The following is a 21934-nucleotide window of genomic DNA, read 5'->3' as shown; positions in this document are numbered from 1 at the left end:
GTCAGAATTAATGACCAATGCTGATAAGCCTCATGCTGGTTGAGCACAGAACCAGGGCATCTTGCTGTAACTACTGCTGTGGGTTCTCCCCCAGGTTCACCTGTGTGAAGCTCAGGGCGGTGCTGGGAGGTGACAGCACCCTTTAGAGCTGTGGCCTGCTGGAGAGTGATTAGTTGCTTCTGGGAGCTGTCCTTGGAAGAGACGAGTGTGTGGGCAGCCACAGGCAGTCGCCCCTCTTGTTTACACTTAAACACATGGATGGAGACATCCTGGCACAGACAAAAGGCTAAGGAGATTCCAGAAAGAGGCAGAAGAACCGTATCTCACTGCTAGACTTCTCACAAGAGATGATGTAGATAATCAGCCACACCTGAAACCTGCATTTATCACCTATGTGTTTTATTATACCCTTGTAATCAATGATTGATAACATTTTGTGATCTGTTAAGCAGGAACTCTTTGTAACCCCAAAAGTCTTTTGGATATGTAAATCTTTTGTGTGCCTTCTTGTATACAACTGGTCATGTTTAAATACTACTGGATTTGTTGAATAAACGAGCCTTGATCAGGATTTGTCTTGGCTCCATTCTTTGCGTCCTTGTCCCCGCATTCCCACTCTGTTTCAGGAAACCCGGTTCTTTGTGCTGCAGGCTGGCACAAGAATGCAGCTCCCGAGGGACCCCTGTTAATGTCTATGAGCTGTTACAAAGCGAGTCCCCTTCTGCATGTGGCCACTTCCCTTCTGGCTTCTCTGCCAGACACCCAGAGGCCAAATGGATGACCTACTTCATCTTGGACTCTCAGTCTCCAAACTGCACTAAACGCACTCTGATTTAGAAAGTAGCCAGCCTCAGGCATTTCGCTATAGTAATGTAAAAATGGAGACAGAAATGCCTTATGCAGAAACGTTTTTGTACACGTGGTTCTTAACTGCTCCTTTCCTGTGAAGGTATTCTTAGTTTGTGGAAACTAAAAAGGCTCTTGGGTAGCACATGTATAAAGCTGAATGTGGGGGCCGGCACTGTGGTGCCTCGGGTTAATGCCCTGGCCTGAAGCATCGGCATCCCATATGGGCGCCGGTTCTAGTCCCGGCTGCTCCGCTTCCCATCCAGCTCTCTGCTATGGCCTGGGAAAGCAGTGGAAGATGGCTCAAGTCCTTGGGCCCCTGCACCCATGTGGGAAACCCAGAAGAAGCTCCTGGCTCCTGGCTTCAGAGAGGTGCAGCTCCAGCCATTGCGGCCATCTGGGGAGTGAACCGGAGGATGGAAGTCCTCTCTCGGTCTATATCTCTCTCTGTAACTGTCTTTCAAATCAATAAAATAAAGCTTAAAAAAAAAAAAAGATAAAAGCTGAATGTGATGTTTAAGGATTATTAAGAGTAAGCAGTGAAGCCTGTTCTGCTCATGGTATGTTTAAAATATGAGCAGAGAACTTCAGAAACAGAGGAGAGTTGAACACAGTGCCTCTGTCAGCAGAGACTGGGACAGGCTCCACCAGCCTCTGTCAGCACTGGTTCAGGGAGTAATTAAACCAAGGAGGGTTTAGGAGCTGTGAGGGAGCAGCTGGCAGAAGGACGGGCAGATCTAGTGCCCTCTGGTGGGGCAGGGGGCTGGACATTAGTTCCCAAGGCCCTGAAGTGAGAGAGGTGGGGCTCACCTGCCTGGTGAGGGGTCAGGGACATAGGACACAACCCAGTGAAGCTAACCACAGAGTGTCTAAGGCCATTTTTTGAGGATCTAGGCTGTTCTGCACCTCCATGCCTAGACAGAGTTCAATCATGCTGTCCATAGACTGTGACGGGCAACCACGAATGGGGACAGGCAATAGTAGGGGATACCAACTCAGAATAACCACACTGGGTTAGGAGTCGCAAACCAACCACCTTAAACATCTAAGAAAGAACTGTGACGATCTACAACTCAAAGCCTGCCTGAGCAGGTGGATAGAGTTAGAGGACCAAAGGACAGAGAAGTTCATGGCCAACAATGACATTCAGGGTCAAGACTCCTGCAGGCTGGGTGGATGTGTGGAGCAAACCACACAGCTCCGTATTTTTCAAAGACCAAATAAGCAGTTGGTGATCACAAAGGACCAGAGACCGAGCTGGGGGACTCTGTGTGCTCCACTTTCCGTTCTTTAAAGAGGGTTCAGGCTAACAGCAGACCAAGTCCAAGGAAGAGGGGCAGCTTGCAGACCAGAGGCCGAGCAAAAGCCTTCTTCAAAGGCTTCCTCATCTATCCATGCAACTAGTCCAGGTGACTTCAGCTAAATGGAAACCCATTCAGGCCTTAAAGGGCTTCTACACAAACTGTGCCTGTCACTGCTGTTGGTGTGCAAACATTAAAAACTTCCCAGGGAACGTTCTCAAAAACATTTACCAACTTAATCTTAAAGGTCTGATTGTTTCTTTCCAACCCTAAAGCAAACATACTTTAAATGCAAAAAGAAGGTTCCCAGATCAAGAAGGTCATGCTCTTACTTCTTGTTAATACACAAAAGTACTTCAAGTTCATGGAAAAACCAAATTAAAAAATGTTCATTTTGCTGAAAAAAAAATCCATGCATGGCTTTTTTTTCTAATCTACATATTTTCCATGAATTTCTCAAGACCCTTTATATGTCAGTACTGAGATATCCTTCACCAATTTCTCATGAATCAAAGTATTAATTGATAAATCATCACATATTTAAGCATCCTGACCTTTGGCTTCCAGAGCTTTATAAAAATTTATCTTTGTATGGATAAAAAGCTCCTGGAAATAATTTTATAATATGCAGGTGAATTATAATCAGGCGCATATGACAGAATATATGCATCTCTGACCTGGAACAGAGGGAAGGTTACCAAAAAGAACCAGAAAAAGAATATAAAATGTCTTTAGCTTTTCTCCATTCTGGGAGAAGGAAGGTTTCTGTTCACGTGACTGAAGCTTTCACGCCTCATGGTCATTTTCCCATTACTTCATTTTCCATTATTTAAAGAGCAATCTTTAAAAGCACTGAGAGGGTCTATTAAGTCTCCTAAATGATGTCTCTTACATGTTAAATCCAACAACATTTAGTACTCGCTTCAAAAAACCACTTCTGATGTCTCTGAAATCCACTGAGCATAGGGAGTTGTGACTTTGAGGGAGGATGTGTTAAATTAATAAAACACTTCACGAAACTGTCGCGTTGTCTTTGAAAAAGGCCACAAGACTTAAGTTTTAAATGTCTTCAAGAAAAAAATACAACTGCTGAGAAAATGCTATTCTCTGTATCTGCAAGTGCAGATTTAACTCCCCGCTTTCGATCATGATGTAGTACTGTTGATTACGGACCCTGTCCTCCATCCCCACACGATGGTACTGACTCAATACGGGGCTGGGGCAGCTGCAACCTCCCGAGATGCCCATCACAGATGGGGAGACCCCCACCCAGGAGGGGATGGGCGCGCCTTACGGCTAAATTAACTTTCAGTCTCAGCAAGAAAAGTTGCCACCACTGTTTTCCATACTTGAAGCTGCTCAATCCAGCTGTCCCCGTGATCTGTCAGAAAACTGATGAGTCAGTTCTGATGAATCAGCTTCTGTCACAAAAACAAGTGGGGGCTTGGATAAAATAAACATAACCAAAGAGTGGGTGCACTCAAGTCCTAGGTAAGCACTGGACACGTCTTAGCGGCGGCAGAGGTGTGAGGGAACAGGTGCTCCAAGACACACAGCCTGGGCACAGCTCCTAGGAGGGTATGGGGAAGGGGTAGAAGATGGAAACACTCATGGGCCCTTTCCAATCCAGCCCTGGAAACCAAGGAGGGGCGGCTGGACCACAAAGGCAGAGATTATCACTACAGCCCAGCCTGACCCACAACAGTCTTGCTGGAAGTTAGAGTACCAAAACACAATCGCAAGTGCGACAACAGTTCTGCTATTGCCTGTGCTCTGGCCTGTGCTCCGGGCCTCACCGCCGGCCAGCAGCCTCCCTCCCTCCCTCCATCTGGACACCTATACAGGAAGTTTGCATTACCAAGCGGAAACTTCGCATCACAAACAAAGCAATGGCATAAACACATAGCTCCAAAGAGTGGACTCCTCCGCCCCCACCCTTCACAGCGGTCAATTTATCTTTCCCATCTCTTACAACACTGCGGGACAAGAGCACGGAGAAGTGGGACATTAAGAAGGCAAACATCATGCTTACTTTCTCTGAACGCTCTACAGTAGCCGAGGAAAGACAACAGAAAGAAGAGGGCGCATAGCAGGTCTGCGCGGCCGACGACACCGGCAACCTTGGGAGAAGGGGGAGAGAGAGAGAGTTACGCCAAAAACATTTGAGCAAATCCTCAGCCCAGGAAATACTGAACATGCCTTAGACATAGCAAAGGAGAAACTCACCAGACCCCGCCACAAGCCTGGGATGTTCACTACAACTGGCTTTCGTCTCTCGTTAGTCCTAAGGTCTAGGACTTTACTGACTTCCAAGCGGAAAGCAGTCTGGGCTGCACCTGCCAACAGCCATTCTGCAAGCCGCACGGAGAGCAGGACACACGTGTGCGATGGAAGCTGTGTTGTTTAGCACACTGCACCCATTAGCTCCAGAGACTCTGGCTTCTGAGGTCCCCAAAGGGGACTTGGACTTGGAAAATGTCATCGGCTCAAAGGAAGGGCACGATACTTAGAAAATTTGTTTGGAAATGAAGGACATACAGGTGGGAAGCAGGTGGTAAAAGCTACAAGGCAGACAGAAAAGCCACAGGAATACTCCTCCCCGGCTGCCTTTGCTAACTCATCTTCCCTAGGGACCAAAGCTGAAGATGCAGGTTGACCTGCGCAGCAGAAGACGCTGAGAGCGATTAATAAGTAAGATGACCACAGGATGCAGTTTCCACTCATTTCCCCTGTTTTGCATGTGATGACTGCCCTTCCTTTCTCTCTTGGTGTTCAGGAAGTAATTCACAATTTGTTTCTTTCTTTCCGGCTCATGGCTCCAATGTTGGTTCTGCAAACAATCACGTGGCAATGGAAGACACAGAATTCTACCCACGGGTACTGACCCGGTATGTGTGTGTGTGTGTGGGGGGGGGGTGCTTTCCTAACTGGTATGCAATGGGACAGGCGACTCCAGACACTGCTTTAAAGACTGGGAGCTAAATCTCTTCTCAAAGGACACTCATGGGATGAGTGTGGAGCAGGATAAAGGACTATTCTGCCAGTGGAGAGACTACACAGGAATTGTTGGCCCCCACCTGGACATCACACAATGTGCCCTTGTACTGTAACAGCACATGATAACCCACAAATGTGTAACTTTTATGTTTCAGTTGAAAATAAAAACGTTTTTAAAACTTTAACATACAAAAACATGCAACGCTTATGAGAATGACTTGTGATTCTTAAGTGCATGTGCGATTAATAGCTAAAAAAGCAGCCTCAAAGGAGCAGCTTCTCCCCAACCCTGGCTATACAGGGTACTTCAGAAAGCTCATGGAAAAGAGAAATTACAAGAACAGTTATTTTGGTGCCAAAAGGCTTGAAATCTGGGGCTGGCACTGTGGCACAGCAGGGTAAGCCCATGCCTACAATGCTGCGCATCTCATATGAGCACCAGTTCAATTCCCGGCTGCTCCCCTTAAAATCCAGCTCCTTTTAGTGAGTCTGGGAAGACAACAGAAGATGGTCCAAGTGCTTGGGCCCCTGAACCCATGTAGGAGACCCGGATGGAGGTCTAGGTTGCTGGCTTCAGCCTGGCCCAGCTGCGAAGGTCACAGTCATTTAGGAAGTGAACCAGCAGATGGAAGCTCTCTCCTTCTCTGTCACTCTTTCTAATAAATACAATAGAGCTTTAAAACAAACTTTTGAGGGAGAACTCGGGGGCACTGGGGGGTCAATAACACACCAAGGGGGGCAGCCTGCAGAACACAGCCTGACCGTGGCGGGGCTGTGGCTAGGGGTCTTCTGCGGACAGGAGCAGAAAGCACACATCAGGGGCTGAGTGAGTTAGCAGCTGGGGGTCCTGGCTCCGGGGTCCTTCCACCACCAGGATGATGAGAGGTGCGAGAAGCATCTTGGCCATCCACAGCGCCTACCTGCAGTCCCAGCCCCTCGCACACAGAAAGCAGAGCCACTCCCGAGCAGCTCGTCCAAGGGCACCAAAGAGGTGGGGGTGCCGGAAAGCAGTGACGGGGAAAGAAGCGGCTTGGACAGACACCAGGGACGGGGCCAGCCTGTCTGAAGATCTGTTTATTTATTTGAAAGGCAGAGTTAGAGAGAGAAGGGTGAGGGGAGAGGAGGGAAGAGATCTTCCATTCTCTGGTTGACTTCCCAAATGACCACAATGGCCAGGGCTTGGCCAGGCAGAAGCCAGGAGCTAGGAGCTTCCTCCAGGTCTCCCATATGGTAAGAGGGGCCCAAGCACGTGGGCCATCCTCTGCTGCTTTCCCAGGCCATGAGCAGGGAGCTGGACTGGAAGTGGAACAGCCGGGATCTAAACTAGAGCCCGTATGGGGTGCCAGCATAGCGGGTGGTGGCTTAACCTGCTGTACCTCAACGCCAGCCCCAGGACCACTCACGTGGGGAGCTGAGATACACGTGAAGGACTGCACAGAAGAGAACTTTAAACGGCATACATTGATTTTAAAGGAAATGATTTTTATTAAGCGTTGAAGAGAGTCCCGTGTATTTAAGCAATGCATATCACATTGTCTGACATAAAGAAAAATAAATTTTGATATATATGATACATGTTTTAAAGCAAATTGTTGGCACAGTCATTAAGGAGAAATTCCGTAGTAAAAACATGACAAGGCTGTCCGGGGAGGGACTGCACGCAACCAGGCTGGAGAATGGGCATGGGCAAGGACAGGTTCTCTTTCTCTCCTGTGTTTGCATAATGCGATTTTTCAGGCAAAGCTCTCCATAGGGCTCTGCTCTTTCTCACAGATAACCCCTAACACTCGCGCAGGGGCTACGTGCAGCCAGCAGTGCGACCCCTTGAATCCACAAAGCAGAGGCCTCCTTGCTTGCCCATAGCTAGCACAGGTGCCCCGAGAAGGATCAGGGGTTGGGGGTTCCCCACCCACTCCCCTCTGCATTAGGGTCTGGGGTCTTCAAATGGCAGAACCGTTAAGGGGGCCCCACCTCCCGCCTTAGATACTGGAATCAGGACAACGTGGAAGTCGCCACCAATGCTTTGAGGTGCCCTCAGGGAACGCCGGGGCCTCCTTCCTGGGGCACCCACAGAGCAGTGGCTGCCCAAGTGGACAGCTGGATAGCTCCTCCCTGCAGCGGGGCCTGGCCTGTCACAAAGCTTACTCACCCACAAACAACCCAGAGGGACCAAAGGACGTCCTTTCAGGTGAGGAGCCAAGGACCCTGACGACAGCGAGGTCCCCACCCACCAGGAGGGGCCAGCCCAAGGACCACAGACTTATCCTGCTCTGCCTGCCCCTCCCCCCTGCCATGGACACAGGGAGTCCTTCAGAGCCCACTGGGTGTCCGGTCACCTGGAAAACGTGGCAGAGACGCCACACAGGGCTCACGCTGCCACATCCCCACCGGCCTCATCTCACAGGGACCAGCATACTCACTGGGGATGCTGCGTCCACGCCTGGCCCACACCAGGGACCTGCGCTGCCTCCTGGGAGCTGGCAGGACACCAGCCCGGAGCTGGCCTGCAGCTGCTTTCTCGGGGACCCTGCTCTTTGTGTTTTCAAAGCTGGAATTAAAAACTGCAGAATGGGAGCTATCAGAGGAATGATGCTAAGAGTAAACTGACTATTATTTGCCGAGATAATGAAAGGTAAACGGATGAAACATCTCCTAGAATGCCGATTTTTCATGATTGATAACTGTCTCTTCACATGTGGGGATGGATGGCTGTCACAGAATGCAGACGAGAGAGCAGAAGAGTGTTCAAATATTCCCACCTCTATGGCCAGACCTGCCTCAGTTTCCTTTTAAAGATTTCGAATGCAGGGGCCGGCATTGTAGTGTAGTTGGCATGCCAATGGGTGCTGGTTCCTGTCCCGGCTACTCCTCTTCCGATCCAGCTCCCTGCTTATGGCCTGGGAAGGCAGTGGAAGATGGCCCGGGTGCTTGGGCCCCTGCGCCCACGTGGGAGACCTGAAGGAAGCTCCTGGCTCCCACCACTGTGGCAGTTTGGGGATTGAATCAGCGATGGGAGACCTCTGTAACTCTACCTCTCAAATAAATAAATGAGCCTTCAAAATAATAATAATAAAAAAGCACTCGAATGTGGGGTTTTAAGATTAACATGGTCCCATATTGCATTTACCTGATGTGTGTGTGTGTGTGTGTGTGTGTGTGTAACCATATCTAGTTATGCTGTGGGCACTTAAACCTTTTAAAGACAGCTTTACAACACATAAAATCAGCATTTTCGAAAACCTTCTTTGGCTAATAATTCAAATATTTTTCTTTTAAGATCATGCTCAATCAGATAGCGGCAAAACAGTGAACAGTACTCCTCCAGAGATTCCTTACATAGGAGCAATGGGTGCACCATTTCTGGGTCCCAGCAAACATTTAGCCTCCAGAGAACTCGAACTGAAGCAAAGCCTAATTCAGTCACAGTTACACATAAATAAAGAGCTTTTAACGAAGTTTTTACATCAGTCTATACCCTCTCAAGCCCTAAGTAAAACATAAAAAAGAAGGGATCAGGGTTGTGGTAACAGCTCTCAAACTACTGATTCCAAAGACCACAGAGTCTGACAGAAGCAGACGCTAACAGCAGTCATTCTGCTCAGCATCTTGCAACTTACTTCAAGACGCTCAAAACGACAATCTGCCCAATGGAGGCACTTAAGCGCATGCTAGATGCAGGAGTCTGCCGTGACAGAATGGAGCACAGGCCAGGTTTACCACAAACACCACATCTTCCGTGGGCGGCCGCTGAAAACCTCACGGAAGCCTAGTTATATCCCAACCCTGTCTGCACCAAACACACATCCAGCAGCCGCTGGTGCAACAGGAGAGGTACCCATCCCTCAGCCTAAGTCCCTTAAGGGGAAGAAGATAAAACTAGGGGTGGGGAGAAGGAGGAACAGGAGGAAAAGTAGAGGAGAGGGTCGAGGGAGGGGAGGGGGACCCGCAGGGAGGGGAGGGAGCAGGGAGGGGGACAAAGATGAGAAGTGGGAGGAGGTGGGGAGACTTGAAGAGCAGCTCCCCAGCAGGGGAGGGCACCCACTTTCCCATCCAACTCCAAGGTTGTCTCTCGAGCATGGCTTCAGTAGCCCAGAATTTAGGTCCTTGCCTGCATCGGCAGCTGCAGACCCAGGCTGAGTCCTCTAATCACCGCCCAGCCCACTTCCCTAGCTGTAAAGCAGAATTTGTCACATTAGCTCCAAGCCTTTCACGAGGATCGTGTTAAGAAAGCATTCTGTAAATCCTAATGTTCTCAGCAGATTTGCTGAGACTGCCAACAGTTCTAAGCCTCTGGCCTTTAGATGCCAGAGCCAGGCAATCCAGCCCTCACAGCTGGAGCAGTCCTCACAGGGAGCACCGCGGGGAGCAGACCATGCCTTTCCTGCTACAAAGTCTCCACCGACAGGGAAGGCAGCGTTGCCCTAGAAAGAGCGCTCCAGTATCTGCACACGGTTGCCTTGCCACCCCCTACGGATGCCAAGACAGGCGATACTTACGCACTCGGTGTGCACCGGATGGACAGCAAACAGCAGCGCAGCCAGCAGGGAGGCCCTGGGGGCCAGGTGCACCCTCCGGCCCTTGCTGGTGAACTGCAGGCCACCAAACAGCACGGAGAAGACGTCCACCATGAGGACAGAGATGCCTCCATGCAGGCAGATGTTGACCACGTGGAAACCCACGGGGTAGAAGCCTCCGGACAGATAGTAGTTCAACCTGCAGCAAACACGGGACGCTCGCACTCAGTGTGCAGAAGCACATGGCATGGAAAGGCAGCTGTCTGGAGGGAGAGGCTTGGGCATGAAAACATTAAAAGAAGAGTAAGACTATGCCTGATTGGTAAAAACAGCGCCCAGCTAATAACTCTTGTCAAGCTACGGAGGCTGAAAAAAAGGTGTGGGTATAATCAACTTGGGCGGGGGCGAGGGAATGGAAGGGAAGCACAGACCCAAGGAAGCAGCAAAGCTCAAAGGAAGGCCAGGCCATTTTTTTCAGTGCAAAAGAGGCAAGGCTGCCTTCCAAGATGATGTGATATGCCAGACATCACCCATGCTACTACCCACAGGGGCCTGGGTTTAATTAAGACAGTTGCGTAACTTGCTTAAGCCACCCAAAACGTGTTCTTCAACAGTAAGCCGAACAGTCTTCCACCCAACAAAACACCTTCTTGCTGTCAGGGATTTTGGGCTGCTTCTTCCTGTGGGTGGTTTGCCATTCATCAGTGCTTGTCTGAGACAGCTACACACAGGCATTTAAACGCACTGGAGAAGCATCGGCGAGAAGCTTTGCAAGGCAAATTCATCTACTCAACGCAACAACTCCCGCAGGAACAGTGGCAGGGGAGAGATCCTCCTCAAGCACCATGCCGGTTTTATATAACCACTTGGAGAGAGTGAGAAGATTCCTATCTTCTTCTCGTAATGAAAAAAAAAAATCCATGAGGTGCTATGTTGCTCCGACTCAAACAGTTCATGGAAAAAACTGGAATGAAAAGCTAAGTTAGAGCAGGCCTCTCACATCAGAGTACCTGGGTCACTACCCAGTGGCGGCTCCTGCTAAGGTAGACTCCAGGAGACAGCAGGGGCAGCTCAAATGACTGGGTTCCTGTCATTCACAATGCAGGCCTGCATTGAGTTCTCAGTTCCTGGCTTCAGACTGGCTTGGACCCAACCCTTGTGGGCATTTGGGGAATGGACCAGCAGATCAGAGTTCTGACTGTCAAGGAAAAAAAAGTATTTTTTTGGGTGAAAAATTCTTGAAATGCACGCATAGTTTTTTTTTCAAAATATCTATTTTCTATGACTTTTTTTTTTTTTTTTTTTAAGATTTACTTATTTGAAAGGGCAAGAGAGAGAGAGAGAATCTTCCATCTGCTGGCTCACTCCCCAAATGGCTGCAACTGCCATGGCTGGGCCAGGCCGACCACAGGAGCTCTACCTGGGTCTCCTGTGTGAGTGGCAGGGACCCAGGCACTTAGGCCATCTGCAGGGAGCTGGATCCAAAGTGGAGCAGGCACTGGCACTCTGAAGGGGATGCCACAGCGCAAGCGGCGGCTTAACCAGCTGTCCAAAGCCGGAACCCCCTCCGTGAACTTTGCGAAGGCCCCTGATATCATTCCGCCAGGGTTGATGAAGGGTAGAACCTTCCAGAACCGAGAGGCGAGGAGGCTCTCAGCTGTGCGCACTGGCCTCGAGCCGCGCGCTGTGACATTACCCGGTGGCAGCGTGGGCCTGCGGCTGTGAGCTGAACACGCCAAAGCCGGCCCCTCATGCACTACCTCAGTCTCCCTGGGCCTGCCTGCTCCTGGTGGCGGCAGGTCAGCACATACCTGGGGGTGGGGCATACACAGGGTGGCTGGTGCCCCCCGCAGGAGCCCCTGGCTGCACGCCCCAGCACGGGACCCTGGGCACCCCCAGCCTCCCAGCACGCATCAGACCACCCTCCCGCCCGCAGACGCAGCCAGTCTCACCGGAACGTCAGGACGGCCAGGGGCCGGTAGGACTTGTGGCTGGTGTTGCTACTCAGTCGACTGCCCCAGAAGTCATGAAGCCAGAGGTCGGCCAGGGGCGTTTCCGCTCGGAGGTCCTGCAGGGACACGGCAGAGGACGCTGTGGACGAAGCAATCACCACTCCTCCTCCCCGGCCCCCTGTGTGAAGCCGTCATCCACCCTGCGCCTTCGAAGTCCCTCAGAGCTCTCCAATCCGCCCACCTCGCTCCAGCTCTCCGGCCAGTGCTGGGCCACACCCAGGGTCTCCCACAGAGGACATAGTCAGGTTTCCCAGCAGCCTGTGTGCCTCTGATGTGTCCTCTCTGCCCATCGTTTCAAAATGCATACAGGCTCAGCCCACCCCACTCGCCCTACAATAGCTTCTCACTCTCCTGGGACAAAACCCATATCCTGAGGGGGCCACCACTGCCCAAGGTGGTCCCCTGCTGACTGTGCCCCTCCAGGCTCCCCCCCAAAGACTCTGCAGGTGCAGGTATCTCCCGGACAGCTGGTCACCCTCAACTCCCCCAACTTGGCTCCTGTAGTTGTCCACATCCCAACCATCCCACCCCCTCTCATGGGTCTTGGGGCATCCTGCACCTGCACACACAGTACTCAGCACAAGGCCAGGGACACATCCGAGTTTGCCAGGAGTATAATGGTTAATGCATGCTGAATGAATGAACAGACCACACAGCCAAATGTCAGTAGTAATCTCTCATATCCAATGATGTAGTTTGCCTAAAATATCCAAATTTAAACATAAGTATGGATAAACACCTATTTTAAAGTTTTCCATTTTTAATCATGAGTTAAGCAGATTGTGAAATTGGGGAAAACCCTCTCATGTAATTTTAAAAGATAAAAAAAATCACTAAATTTCTGAAATAGATTTTATTTATTTATTTAAAAGGCAGAGTTACAGAGAGAGACAGAGGCCTTCCACCCACGGGTTCACTCCCCAAATGGTTGTAATGTCCAGATCTGGGCTGACCCAAAGTCGGGAGCCAGAAGCCTCTCCTGGGTGTCCCACATAGGTGCAGGGGCCCAGTACCTAGTCCATCTTCTGCTGCTTTCCCAGGCCCATTAGAGGAAGCTGGATCAGAAGGGGAGCAACCAGACATGAACCAGCGCCCACATGGGATGCACAGGCGGTAGCCCTACCTGCTACAACCACAGTGCCGGCCCCCAAAACCATGAGATATTAGAAAGCTATGCCTAGCCTACTGCTGGGATCACTTAATTTGGTACTGAATTTCAGACACTTAAAAATGCGTCTTTTCAAGGTTTAAAATATAAAACCAGATGACAAACTGGTGAAAGTCAAGGCACTTTGGTGTACTTAACAAAAATGATTACTAATTTTCTCTTTTAAGCAGAATAAATATTTTAGGGACTAGAAGTGAGGATACATTCAGTTTCCCCCAATCTTACCCCTGGAGATTCTGCCTCACAGTAACCAAACAAACTAAATCTCTGAAGCACAAATTCAGGCTCACAGACTCTCTGGTGGCTACAGATCCAGGCTGGGGCTGTCAGCGAGAAGCCTGCCCACCAACCACACCACCGGCTGCCTGGCCATCTCCTGACCCCACCTCTGTGTGCCTCGCTCCTGACCCCAAGAGCTGGGTGTGCCTGCAGGGAAAGCCCAAGTCTGTGCCATCTTCCCAATCAGCCCCTCTTCTGAACACACGCTAGTGACCCAAACAGAAGAGATGGGCCAAACAGTGCCTGGTCCCCAGGAGCAACAAGGTCCCAGATGCACGTGGAGTTCACAACTTGTTGCTTGCAAGCTTACTGGCTTCAGGAGGGGCCTGAGAAGGGGTGACAGACGCAGAGTGGTCACCTGATAGCCGCTGTTAGGGTGACCTGCATTTCCATTTGGGATCCACTTCAGAGTTCTTGAGTGTACTGACCAGCCCCTACCCCAGAGCAGGTCAGATATCCCCTGAGGGTCACACAATGCACCTGCTCCCTAACTTCGTGAACTCGGAGACAGAACGGGGCCGTGTGAAGGCTCTTTCCCTCCTTTTGAACAGTAAATGGACACCAACAACAAAGCTCTAAATATTTGATCAGGTGTAGCCGACACGCAGCAGGGTGTGCCACCATAGGGACGCCCACTTTTCCCCATTATTTATGAAGATGTCACGTGTGTCCGAAATTCCTCCTCACTCCACTGGCGCAAAGATCACCATCTCAAGGAACAAAAAGACAACTCCACAGCACAAGGAAGCATCTGGCAAACAGTCCGTGACACCACTGAAGCCCATAACAGCCTGTTTCACATTGCCGCGGGCCCGGTGCCAGGGAGCCGAGGGCTGCCTTTCATTCAACAGGCACGCAGGGGCGGGCGGACGCATTCACAAAGCGGGCACAGTGCGAAGCTCTGCACAGCCCTGCCAAGACCACGCTCAGCAGAGCCCCGGGAAGGTTTCCCTGGCCTCACTGTACCCAGAGGTGCCCAGAACCCCATCCACACACCAGGGCAACCCATGTGCCCCTCCCCTCCCCCCGCCCAGCTCCCGTTTCTGTCCTGCCTGCGCTGGATTAACACTTCACACCAAAATGCTTGATGGAATTGTTGAAACAGGGCTGTATCCTTGCTGGAAAAGCCAGCCCGTGGCTCCTAAGCCATCCATTTGACACGGCTGATCAGAGTTGCTTCTTTTTTTAAAGGATGGCTTAAAGAAAGAACTGAAAGTAAATCATCTACAGCAACTTCCATGTGAACCTGAAGAAAGTTACAAGAACCTGAGTTGAAAATAAACATCGAGGACGCGCTAGCCTGTGCCATGACAACGGAGGTCTGTGACAGTACTCTAAGTGTTTCATGACAGGGACAGGCGCTGCGGTGCAGACACAGGTAAAGCGGCCACCTGCGACACCTCATTCCGTGAGTGCTCCTCTCCTGATCCAGCTCCTAGCTAACGCATCTGGGAAAGCAGCAGAAGATGGCTCAAGTGCCTGGGCCTCTGCCAACCAAGTAGGAGACCAGGATGGGAGTTCCTGGCTCCTGGCTTCAGCCTGGTCCAGCTGGTGGCTGGTGGGGCCATTTGGGGAATGAACCAGTGATCAGAAGACCTCTCTCTTTTCTCTCTGCAGCTCTGCTTTTCAAATAAATAAATAATTGTATGATAAGTAAAATGTCCGCAGGGCATAGCCCCACCCCCACCCACAAACAGAAGGCAGGCTTCTTGCACAGAGAGCTGTGGTCGGCATTTCCAATATGAAATTGAAGCGGGGATCCGAGACTTCCCATCTCTAAGGACATTCATTGCAAGGAGCTGCTACAGCTCTGTGTCTCAGAGAGACAGATCACTGGACCTCTTCAGGTCCTCTTCACTGGTTAAGGGACATTCATCAAACGTCGGTCGAGTAATCAGACAGTCACCAAGGCCCTAACCTGCGCCAGTTCCGAGTTCCTTCTGTTCTGGGCCTTCCCTGCCTCTGAGTTTCTTGTTCTGATTTTCCTTTTGGCTCCTTTGAGTCTTTTTCTTCCCTTCCCATAAACCAATTTCTTCTTCTCTAACTCCCGAGAGTGAATGGAAAAGAACATCTTTTTTCCCTGCATCCACACAGCAGCCACTGGTGAGCAAAACCGACTGGGGTTCTGCAAAGTCAGCAAATCTGGGTCTCTAAACACGAAGCGGGCGGGAGGCGCAGCACCGCCTGTGCCTGGCGGCTGGCACAGGCTGGCCTGCCTCTCCCCAGGGACAAAGCAGCAGCTGCCGGCTGCCTGCGGCCGAGGGCACACCGTCCAGCGGGGGACTGGGCTCAGCCATCACGGCGGCAAACCTGAGACTTTCTTCTCCTTTTAGATTTCTAGGATTTTTTTTTTCTCACAAAACCTGAGCTGCTGTCTTCAGCGCCTTGTGACAGCCTTGCCTTGTAATCTTTGCAAAGTCTGAGTCATAAGACTGGGCCTTCATGAGGGTAGGTAGGGGCTGCAGACCCCACTGCCTGCAATAAGAGGCGTACTAAATTCAGGAGAAATATTGAAAAGAGATGGGAACCATGGCCACACAACCACGGCCCTGGCAAACACTGAAGTTTAACAGAGAAGAATTCAATACCAACCTGGGTAATTCCTGAGACACAAGGGAGTGGTTAATGTTAGTATACCTTGAGTGGGTTGAGATACAAACCTTATTGTTAACAATAGCTTCCGAGTCGTCAAAGACAAAGTCTCCATCATAGCTCCGTGCAAAACACAGGAGGGAAACAAATCCCACTACTAACTTAGCCCAGACGGGGGGAAGCAGGGAAGACGGAATGATGTGGTCCAAGTCAGCATCCAGCTCAGCCATTCTGAAAACTGTGGGTGCCGGCCTCTCGCCCCAGCATCATGCTGGTGAGAAATCTGCAGGAAAAACAGCACCGTATGATGATGCGCCCATGCGTGTCTGGGAGACATTCTGAATTGCACATCTTTACAGCGAGTGGCAAGAACTGGTACGTCACAGATGCTGTGATTTCAAAGGATGTGTTTTCAAACGCCTGTGGGCAGAAAAGTCACCTGGGCCCCAGGCAGACTCCTGGGCCCCACCACCATCGAGAAGGGTCTCTGGTGGAGGACAGAGTACCTTCTAGAAACGATAATTTAATAGAGTCCTACATTTATCAACACCACCATCATTTTTAGTAGACATTGAGCCAGTTTACAAAGCTTAGAAACAAATAAAACAGAAACAGTGTTACCACCTACTTCACCCAATCAAGAAAAACTGGTAACTTAATGGTTTGGTCTTGGCACACTGTGTGTGTGCAGTGTGTAAAACATGACCTTGATTCTGAAAGAGCTGACGGCCTAGGAGGAGAGGTCTCCAAGCCACACACTGCAGCTGGATGAAAATCTGCGTGTGAGAAATCCCAAGGAGGGCACAGGACCAGATGACCGACGGCTGCATTAGGGGTTCACACACAGGATAGAGGAGCTGACCATTCCGGGGCAGTATCTTGTCCCAGAGAGGAAACCATCCTACACAGGGACATGGCTTCAACACCGGTCTAAGAGGCAAGTTAGAAATACACGCTTATCCTGAACGGTTCTTTCAAACAGCGTAGAAGGCTGTGACCCAGCCTTGCCATTGATTGGCTGCACGGACCTGTGAGATGCCCCCTCCTTGCTCCCAGGACCACTTCCGGTGACCTCTGTGAAACATCAGGACTTTCAGCGTGCAGGGCCACGCAACAGCTTCTGGCCTCGGAATTCTCCCCACAAGCATCAAACCATGCTCGCAAATCCCATCTCAGCTGCCCCCGCCCCGCCACACTCTCAACAGCTACTTCCTTAGGATTTACCAAGACCACGCGTGGGTCGAACGGCGGGGTTCCAGTACTGCCTGACTCTGGACACCTGTTTCCTTGCCTCCCACACGGGCATGCCAACAGGGCCCACCCGCTGTAGCTGCGAGCTAGCAGGACTCAGCCCTGCCAGGCTGGCACGAATGCTCAGGGGAGACTGGCTATTACGGCAAGACTTTCTTCTGTGAGGTTGAAAGCACAGGCAGAGAACAATTTTCCCTGGAAAATCCCCTGTAGTACTGGGGCTCCTGTGCTCCCTAAGGGACCTGGCCCCAATTCCGCTCACGCTGACATGGAGAGGATGCAGCCCCTGGTTGGGGAAGGCGGCTAAGACACGTTGTCTTCCACATCTCCAAGTGAACACCGCCGATTATGGAATCGATAAGCTGGCCTATAGGCGTCTGAGTCCCAGGCATCTGTGCCACAGTCGTCTGTGAGAGTGCGGGGGGGTACTGAGCCAACAGGGAGCGGACAGCAGGTTGCCATGACACTGGCCCCTTCCGGGGCCAACGGTGGCCCTGATCTACGACCCAGAGGGGAAAGGCTCGCCACGCTCTCTCTGCCCCTCCCTGGAGCCCTGTGCCCTGATGTACAGCAGGCTGACAGCAAGGGCTGCACAATATTCCAGCTTCTCTCTGCTGCCTTCTTTTCTTTTTCATTGAACGGGTAAATCATTGCTCATATCCACATGACAGCTGCAAACACAATGCAGGTCACCATGCAGGCCCCAACCACTGTGTTTACACTGAAACGAGGAAATTACTCCTATTTAGAAAAATGACAATAGTTTAAAAAAAACTGAATAGACAGGAAGGTACCTGGCTTAACATGGAGAGACAAAGTATTCTCTTTAGAAAATTAAAATGGAGGTAAACAATTACTTTATACCACACTGACACCACAGAGTTGTGAGCGGGTAAAGGGTTACAGGACTAGCTTTGGTGTCATCTGCTTTAGCCCCAAATATCTACTTTGTCACAAAGACGTCTTAAAGGACAAACACTGCACCGGAAATACTGTGTGCTCACGGATTAGCTACTGTGGCATCACTTTGGTATTTCACCACCAGCTCAGTTCCATGTAAGGCACCCTGCGGGACCCTAACATCTGGGGCGCCCTGGCTCTCCGGGCACCAACAGGTCTCAGAGTGACGGCTTCTGCTTGTCTCGAAGGACTGCTCTCTGCAGTGCTTCTGTCGGCTGCCTCTTCCCTCTTCATCACAGCATCCCTGCTCTCTGCTCAGGGGCTCCTCTCCCTGTCTCCAAAGCTCCCCCTGAAAATACACACAAATGTCCTTTCCCTGTAAGGGATTCACTGCTAAAGTGCAGAAGGGGGTTGTTCAGAAAGTGCCCGTCACTGGCAAATGCGAAAAGCAGAGCCGGCTTGCATCAGGAAGCTGCGTGCAGCTCTCGGAGGCTGGTCCACTGGTTGTCAGTGTGCACTCCCAGGCAGATCTCCACCTGCTGGCTGTGTGACCTTGAGCCCCTCAGTCTTTCTGAGGATCAGCGTCCTCACAGGCACAATAGGGAACCACTGCTCTCTGCACGAGGCTGGGGCAAGCATGCAATGAGACAATGCATGCAAACACCAACACCCACTACCCACTTTGGCTAACATTCTGTAGGATGTTGCACAACAATTCCAACTCTCCCTGAGGCGGGTATTTGGTGCAGGGGTTACGACCCTGCTCCCCGATGCCTGCCTGCTGTATTGGAATGACAGGACTAAAATCCTGGCTCTGTTTCCCATTTCAGCCTCCTACTAACGTGCACGCTGGGAGGCAGCAGTTGGACCCAAACTGAGTTCCTAGCTGCAGGCTTTGGCCTGGCCCAACCCTGGCTATTGTGGGCATTTGGGGAGTGACCCAAGGATGAAAAAAATCTGTCTAGCCGCTCCCATAAATAAACAGAAACCTAAAAAGTTCCAATTCCTCAGCCAGGCCCCTTCTCTGGTAGATGGAGGGCACAGGTGCCCTCAGGGCCTGCGCGAGCAGCCATGACCCAGGCTGGGCACTCAGGTAGATGCAGCCCCGCCCACTCGATGGGCAGAGCCGGGCACCCATTCTCTGCCCAGGCCAAGGGACAGGAGGGGCCTGGAGCTCACTGCCCTCCTAACTCGCCGCTAACGGGTGTCCTGCCTGAGAGCCAGGGCCACATGTTAAGGTCCCCTTCACCGGGACAAGAAGGGAGACTCCCGGAGTCCTTGGCTTCAGTCCAGTGACAGTCCACCTGGACCTATGCATAAAAGAGCCAGTACTGCACTGACCGCTCTCTCACTCCCACGTTGGAATTAACGCCCTCGCCCACCCCCGCCCACAGTGGTTGAAATCCTAACAAATCTGAGGTCCCACCTTCAGCAGTTTCAAGCCTCTGTATGCAAGGGGTTCGAACAAATACATCCATCATCTACGAAAGGGCCATAAAGATCTCAAACAGGGTCTTCCGGAAAACCCCAATGTCACTGAGCTCTTTAGCACGGGGACCCCCGCGGCGGCTAACACGGCGGCCAGGGCTGCAGTCAAGGGGACGGGAGCGCAAACCTACACGATTCCTCCATAGGCACGCAAGGGCATGCCCGGCCTCTGCCGTCCACACCGCCGGGGCGGAAGTCACAGCACAGCTCTCGGACCCAGCGTCCCTGGGCCTGGGGACCCCGAGCTGGCAGCTCCCGGCCGCCCCCTCCACCGGCCCCTCGGCAGTGCGCAGTCAATAGCTGCTGGGGGGCGGGGTGGTGGTCCTGCTGCGACCGCCCTCGCGTCTCCCCGCGTCCCGGCGGGGCTAGCACGCGCAGTCGCACCGGCTCGCAAAGTTTCCAGCCGGCCAGCCGCGGCGGCTTCCCCCGTCGAGGCCAGCCCGCGTCGCTTCAGCCCACCTGGCGGCCCGACCGAGGGAGCGGGGACCGGAGCGGCCCCGGCCCACCGTGCCCGGACCGCTCCTCCCCGGGATGGGCAAAGTGCGCGACGACTCCCAGCGGCGGGAGCGCTCCTCTAACTCCGCCCTTCTTTTGTGTGCGTGGTTAACGAGGAAGGAGAGAAAACACACAACACGCACAGCCCGCAGCCACAACACCAACAGGACCGGGAGCCCGACGGGGGCTGCGCCACCTGCTCGGCTCCCAGCACGCCGAGTCCACGCCGGCTCTCTGGCCGCTCGCTGCGCCCCGCAGCCGCCGCCTCCCCGGGGCAGGCGGCCAAGCGGCCCGGCTGCGCCCAGCCTCCGCCTCGCCGCGACCGGCTGGCGGCCAGGTGGCCGCGCCGAGGGAGCAGCCGCGCGCCTGGCGCCAGCGGGGGCTGGGGAGGGGGCCTCGCGGGCGGAGGTCGCGCAGGAGCCCGAACCCCGGACGCACGCCCTTTGTCCCGTGTGCTGCTTCCACCCGGGCGCACGGCGCCGGGCCCACGTCCCCTACGACCCCGGCCGCAGCCCGGGTCCCGGAGGCAACTCTCCGGGCCGGCGGGAAGCTTGCGCCCGCTCCGAGACCAACTCTGCTCGCCCCGCCGCGCGCTGGGCCCCGCAGGGGCCGCCCCGCGCGTTACCTGCAAGGACACCGAGCCGCGGCCGCATCTCCCTCCCGGGCGCCGAAACTCCGGCGGCTCCCGGCGCCCGCCCGCAGCCGGCAGGGGGAGGGGCCGCCCGCGCACCGCCCCCCGCCGCGTCCCCGCCCCGCCGCGCCGCACCGCGCCGCCCGCAGCTCCCCACGCGCGCGCGCTGCCCCGGCTCACACACCCGCCTCGGCCCGCCCCCCTTTCCCCCGGCTATTGGCTGCCGCTCCCGTCATTCTCACGCCGCAGCGCGGTCTCTCTCAGCTCATTGGCGGGCGCTCCGGTGACGTCAGGCCAAGTCGGCCGTGCCGGAGTAGACCGTCGCGGCGGGAGCGCGGTGGGCAGGGGCAAGGCGGGCTGCGGGAGCCGGTCCGCGGGGCTCGGGCGCCGGTGGCGGGCCTGGCTGGCGCGCCCTGGCGCTTGTTGGAGGACGGCGAGGACGCAGGCTTCCTCCTGCTGGAGACGGGCGGCCGCACTCTGCACTCTCCCCTCCTAGGCCATTCCGGCCACCCCCACACCCCCGAGCCCAGAGCCGGCGTGTCTCAGCGCACCCGGGAGCAGCCGGCCCCCTTCTCACTGCGTGTCGCGGCGGCTTGCTTCAAGGGAAAGAGGAGAACTTTCCCCGCTTGTCCTCCGCCGGACCTGTGACCCTGCGCCGGCCAGCGCCGACGCCCGCTGCTCCTTTTCCCCGGGGTCTCCGAGCCCACCCGCCCCGCCTGCCCCTGGTCACTGAGAGCTGCCCGCCTCGTCTTTGCACTCTTCCTCTTTCATTCACTCTATTTCGCTTTTCAAGAACATTCCATCACGAAGGCATCAAGTGAGTGCAACTACACAGTGGCATAATGAACCCCCAAGTGTCCATCGTCCATCTTTAGCAGGTCTTGGGAGGGGATTATCCACCAAATGTATATATTATTTTGAAGCAAATCCAAGATGCGCAATTTTTTATTAAACCGGCGTGTTGTGCCTGAGCGAGTGCAAACAGAGAAGCACCACACACTGATAAAATTTGACAGTCCTTTATTGCCGGTGGTGGAGAGCAGGCTCATGCCCCAAAGAACTCTCAACCCCTAAACTCAAAGCCACAGCGTTTATAAAGGCAAAAGACACAAAGAGGAGAGGGGGGATATATGGTTGCTAGGGTCAAGCTGACCTAAGGCCCATCCGACACCAATATCAGTTACAATCTTGACAATAGGCAAATTGCAATCGTGACATTAACCCAGGTGCATCCTATCTGTTTTAACCTTGAGTGATCACGCTAGGGAGTTTCTGTGTTCTGCCAGGTGGGATACGGTGTACTGTTATTGTCTAGGTTTTAGACCATATTTATTCCAGACTATGGTCACAGGTGGGGGATGCTTTCTCACGATGGCGTCCCTACGGTCAAGGTGTCACTTCAGTGTAACACACTGTCGAAGTACTGTGCGGTGCGCCAAGTATTCCCTTCTCTTCCTGGT

The 21934-nt window shown here is 53.0% G+C and overlaps 1 protein-coding gene across 12 annotated transcripts in view; it reads right to left on the bottom strand.

The window, feature by feature from the left end:
- Positions 1 to 20600, bottom strand: part of TMTC4 (transmembrane O-mannosyltransferase targeting cadherins 4) — a 66499-nt gene extending 45899 nt beyond the window's left edge. For 3 of the 12 annotated variants that reach the window (XM_051850477.3, XM_070048633.2, XM_089303464.1), the window contains exons 1-5: positions 20469 to 20600; positions 15778 to 15992; positions 11611 to 11726; positions 9641 to 9857; positions 4180 to 4267 (exon numbers count right to left, since the gene is read on the bottom strand). In XM_051850477.3, the coding sequence (XP_051706437.1) occupies positions 4180 to 4267; positions 9641 to 9857; positions 11611 to 11726; positions 15778 to 15939 (583 nt within the window). In that variant the 5' untranslated portion in view covers positions 15940 to 15992; positions 20469 to 20600. The remainder of the gene's footprint in view (positions 1 to 4179; positions 4268 to 9640; positions 9858 to 11610; positions 11727 to 15777; positions 15993 to 20468) is intronic. The other 9 variants (XM_089303465.1, XM_089303467.1, XM_089303469.1 and 6 more) reach the window with 8 other exon arrangements.
- Positions 20601 to 21934: the final 1334 nt, after the last annotated feature.

The sequence above is a fragment of the Oryctolagus cuniculus genome, chromosome 9 (assembly GCF_051225735.1).
Source record: "Oryctolagus cuniculus isolate XC-2025 breed Fujian yellow rabbit chromosome 9, ASM5122573v1, whole genome shotgun sequence".
Classification (NCBI taxonomy): domain Eukaryota; kingdom Metazoa; phylum Chordata; class Mammalia; order Lagomorpha; family Leporidae; genus Oryctolagus; species Oryctolagus cuniculus.
The sequence above is the reverse complement of the archived record's forward strand: the minus strand, read 5'-3'. Positions and strand labels throughout refer to the sequence as shown.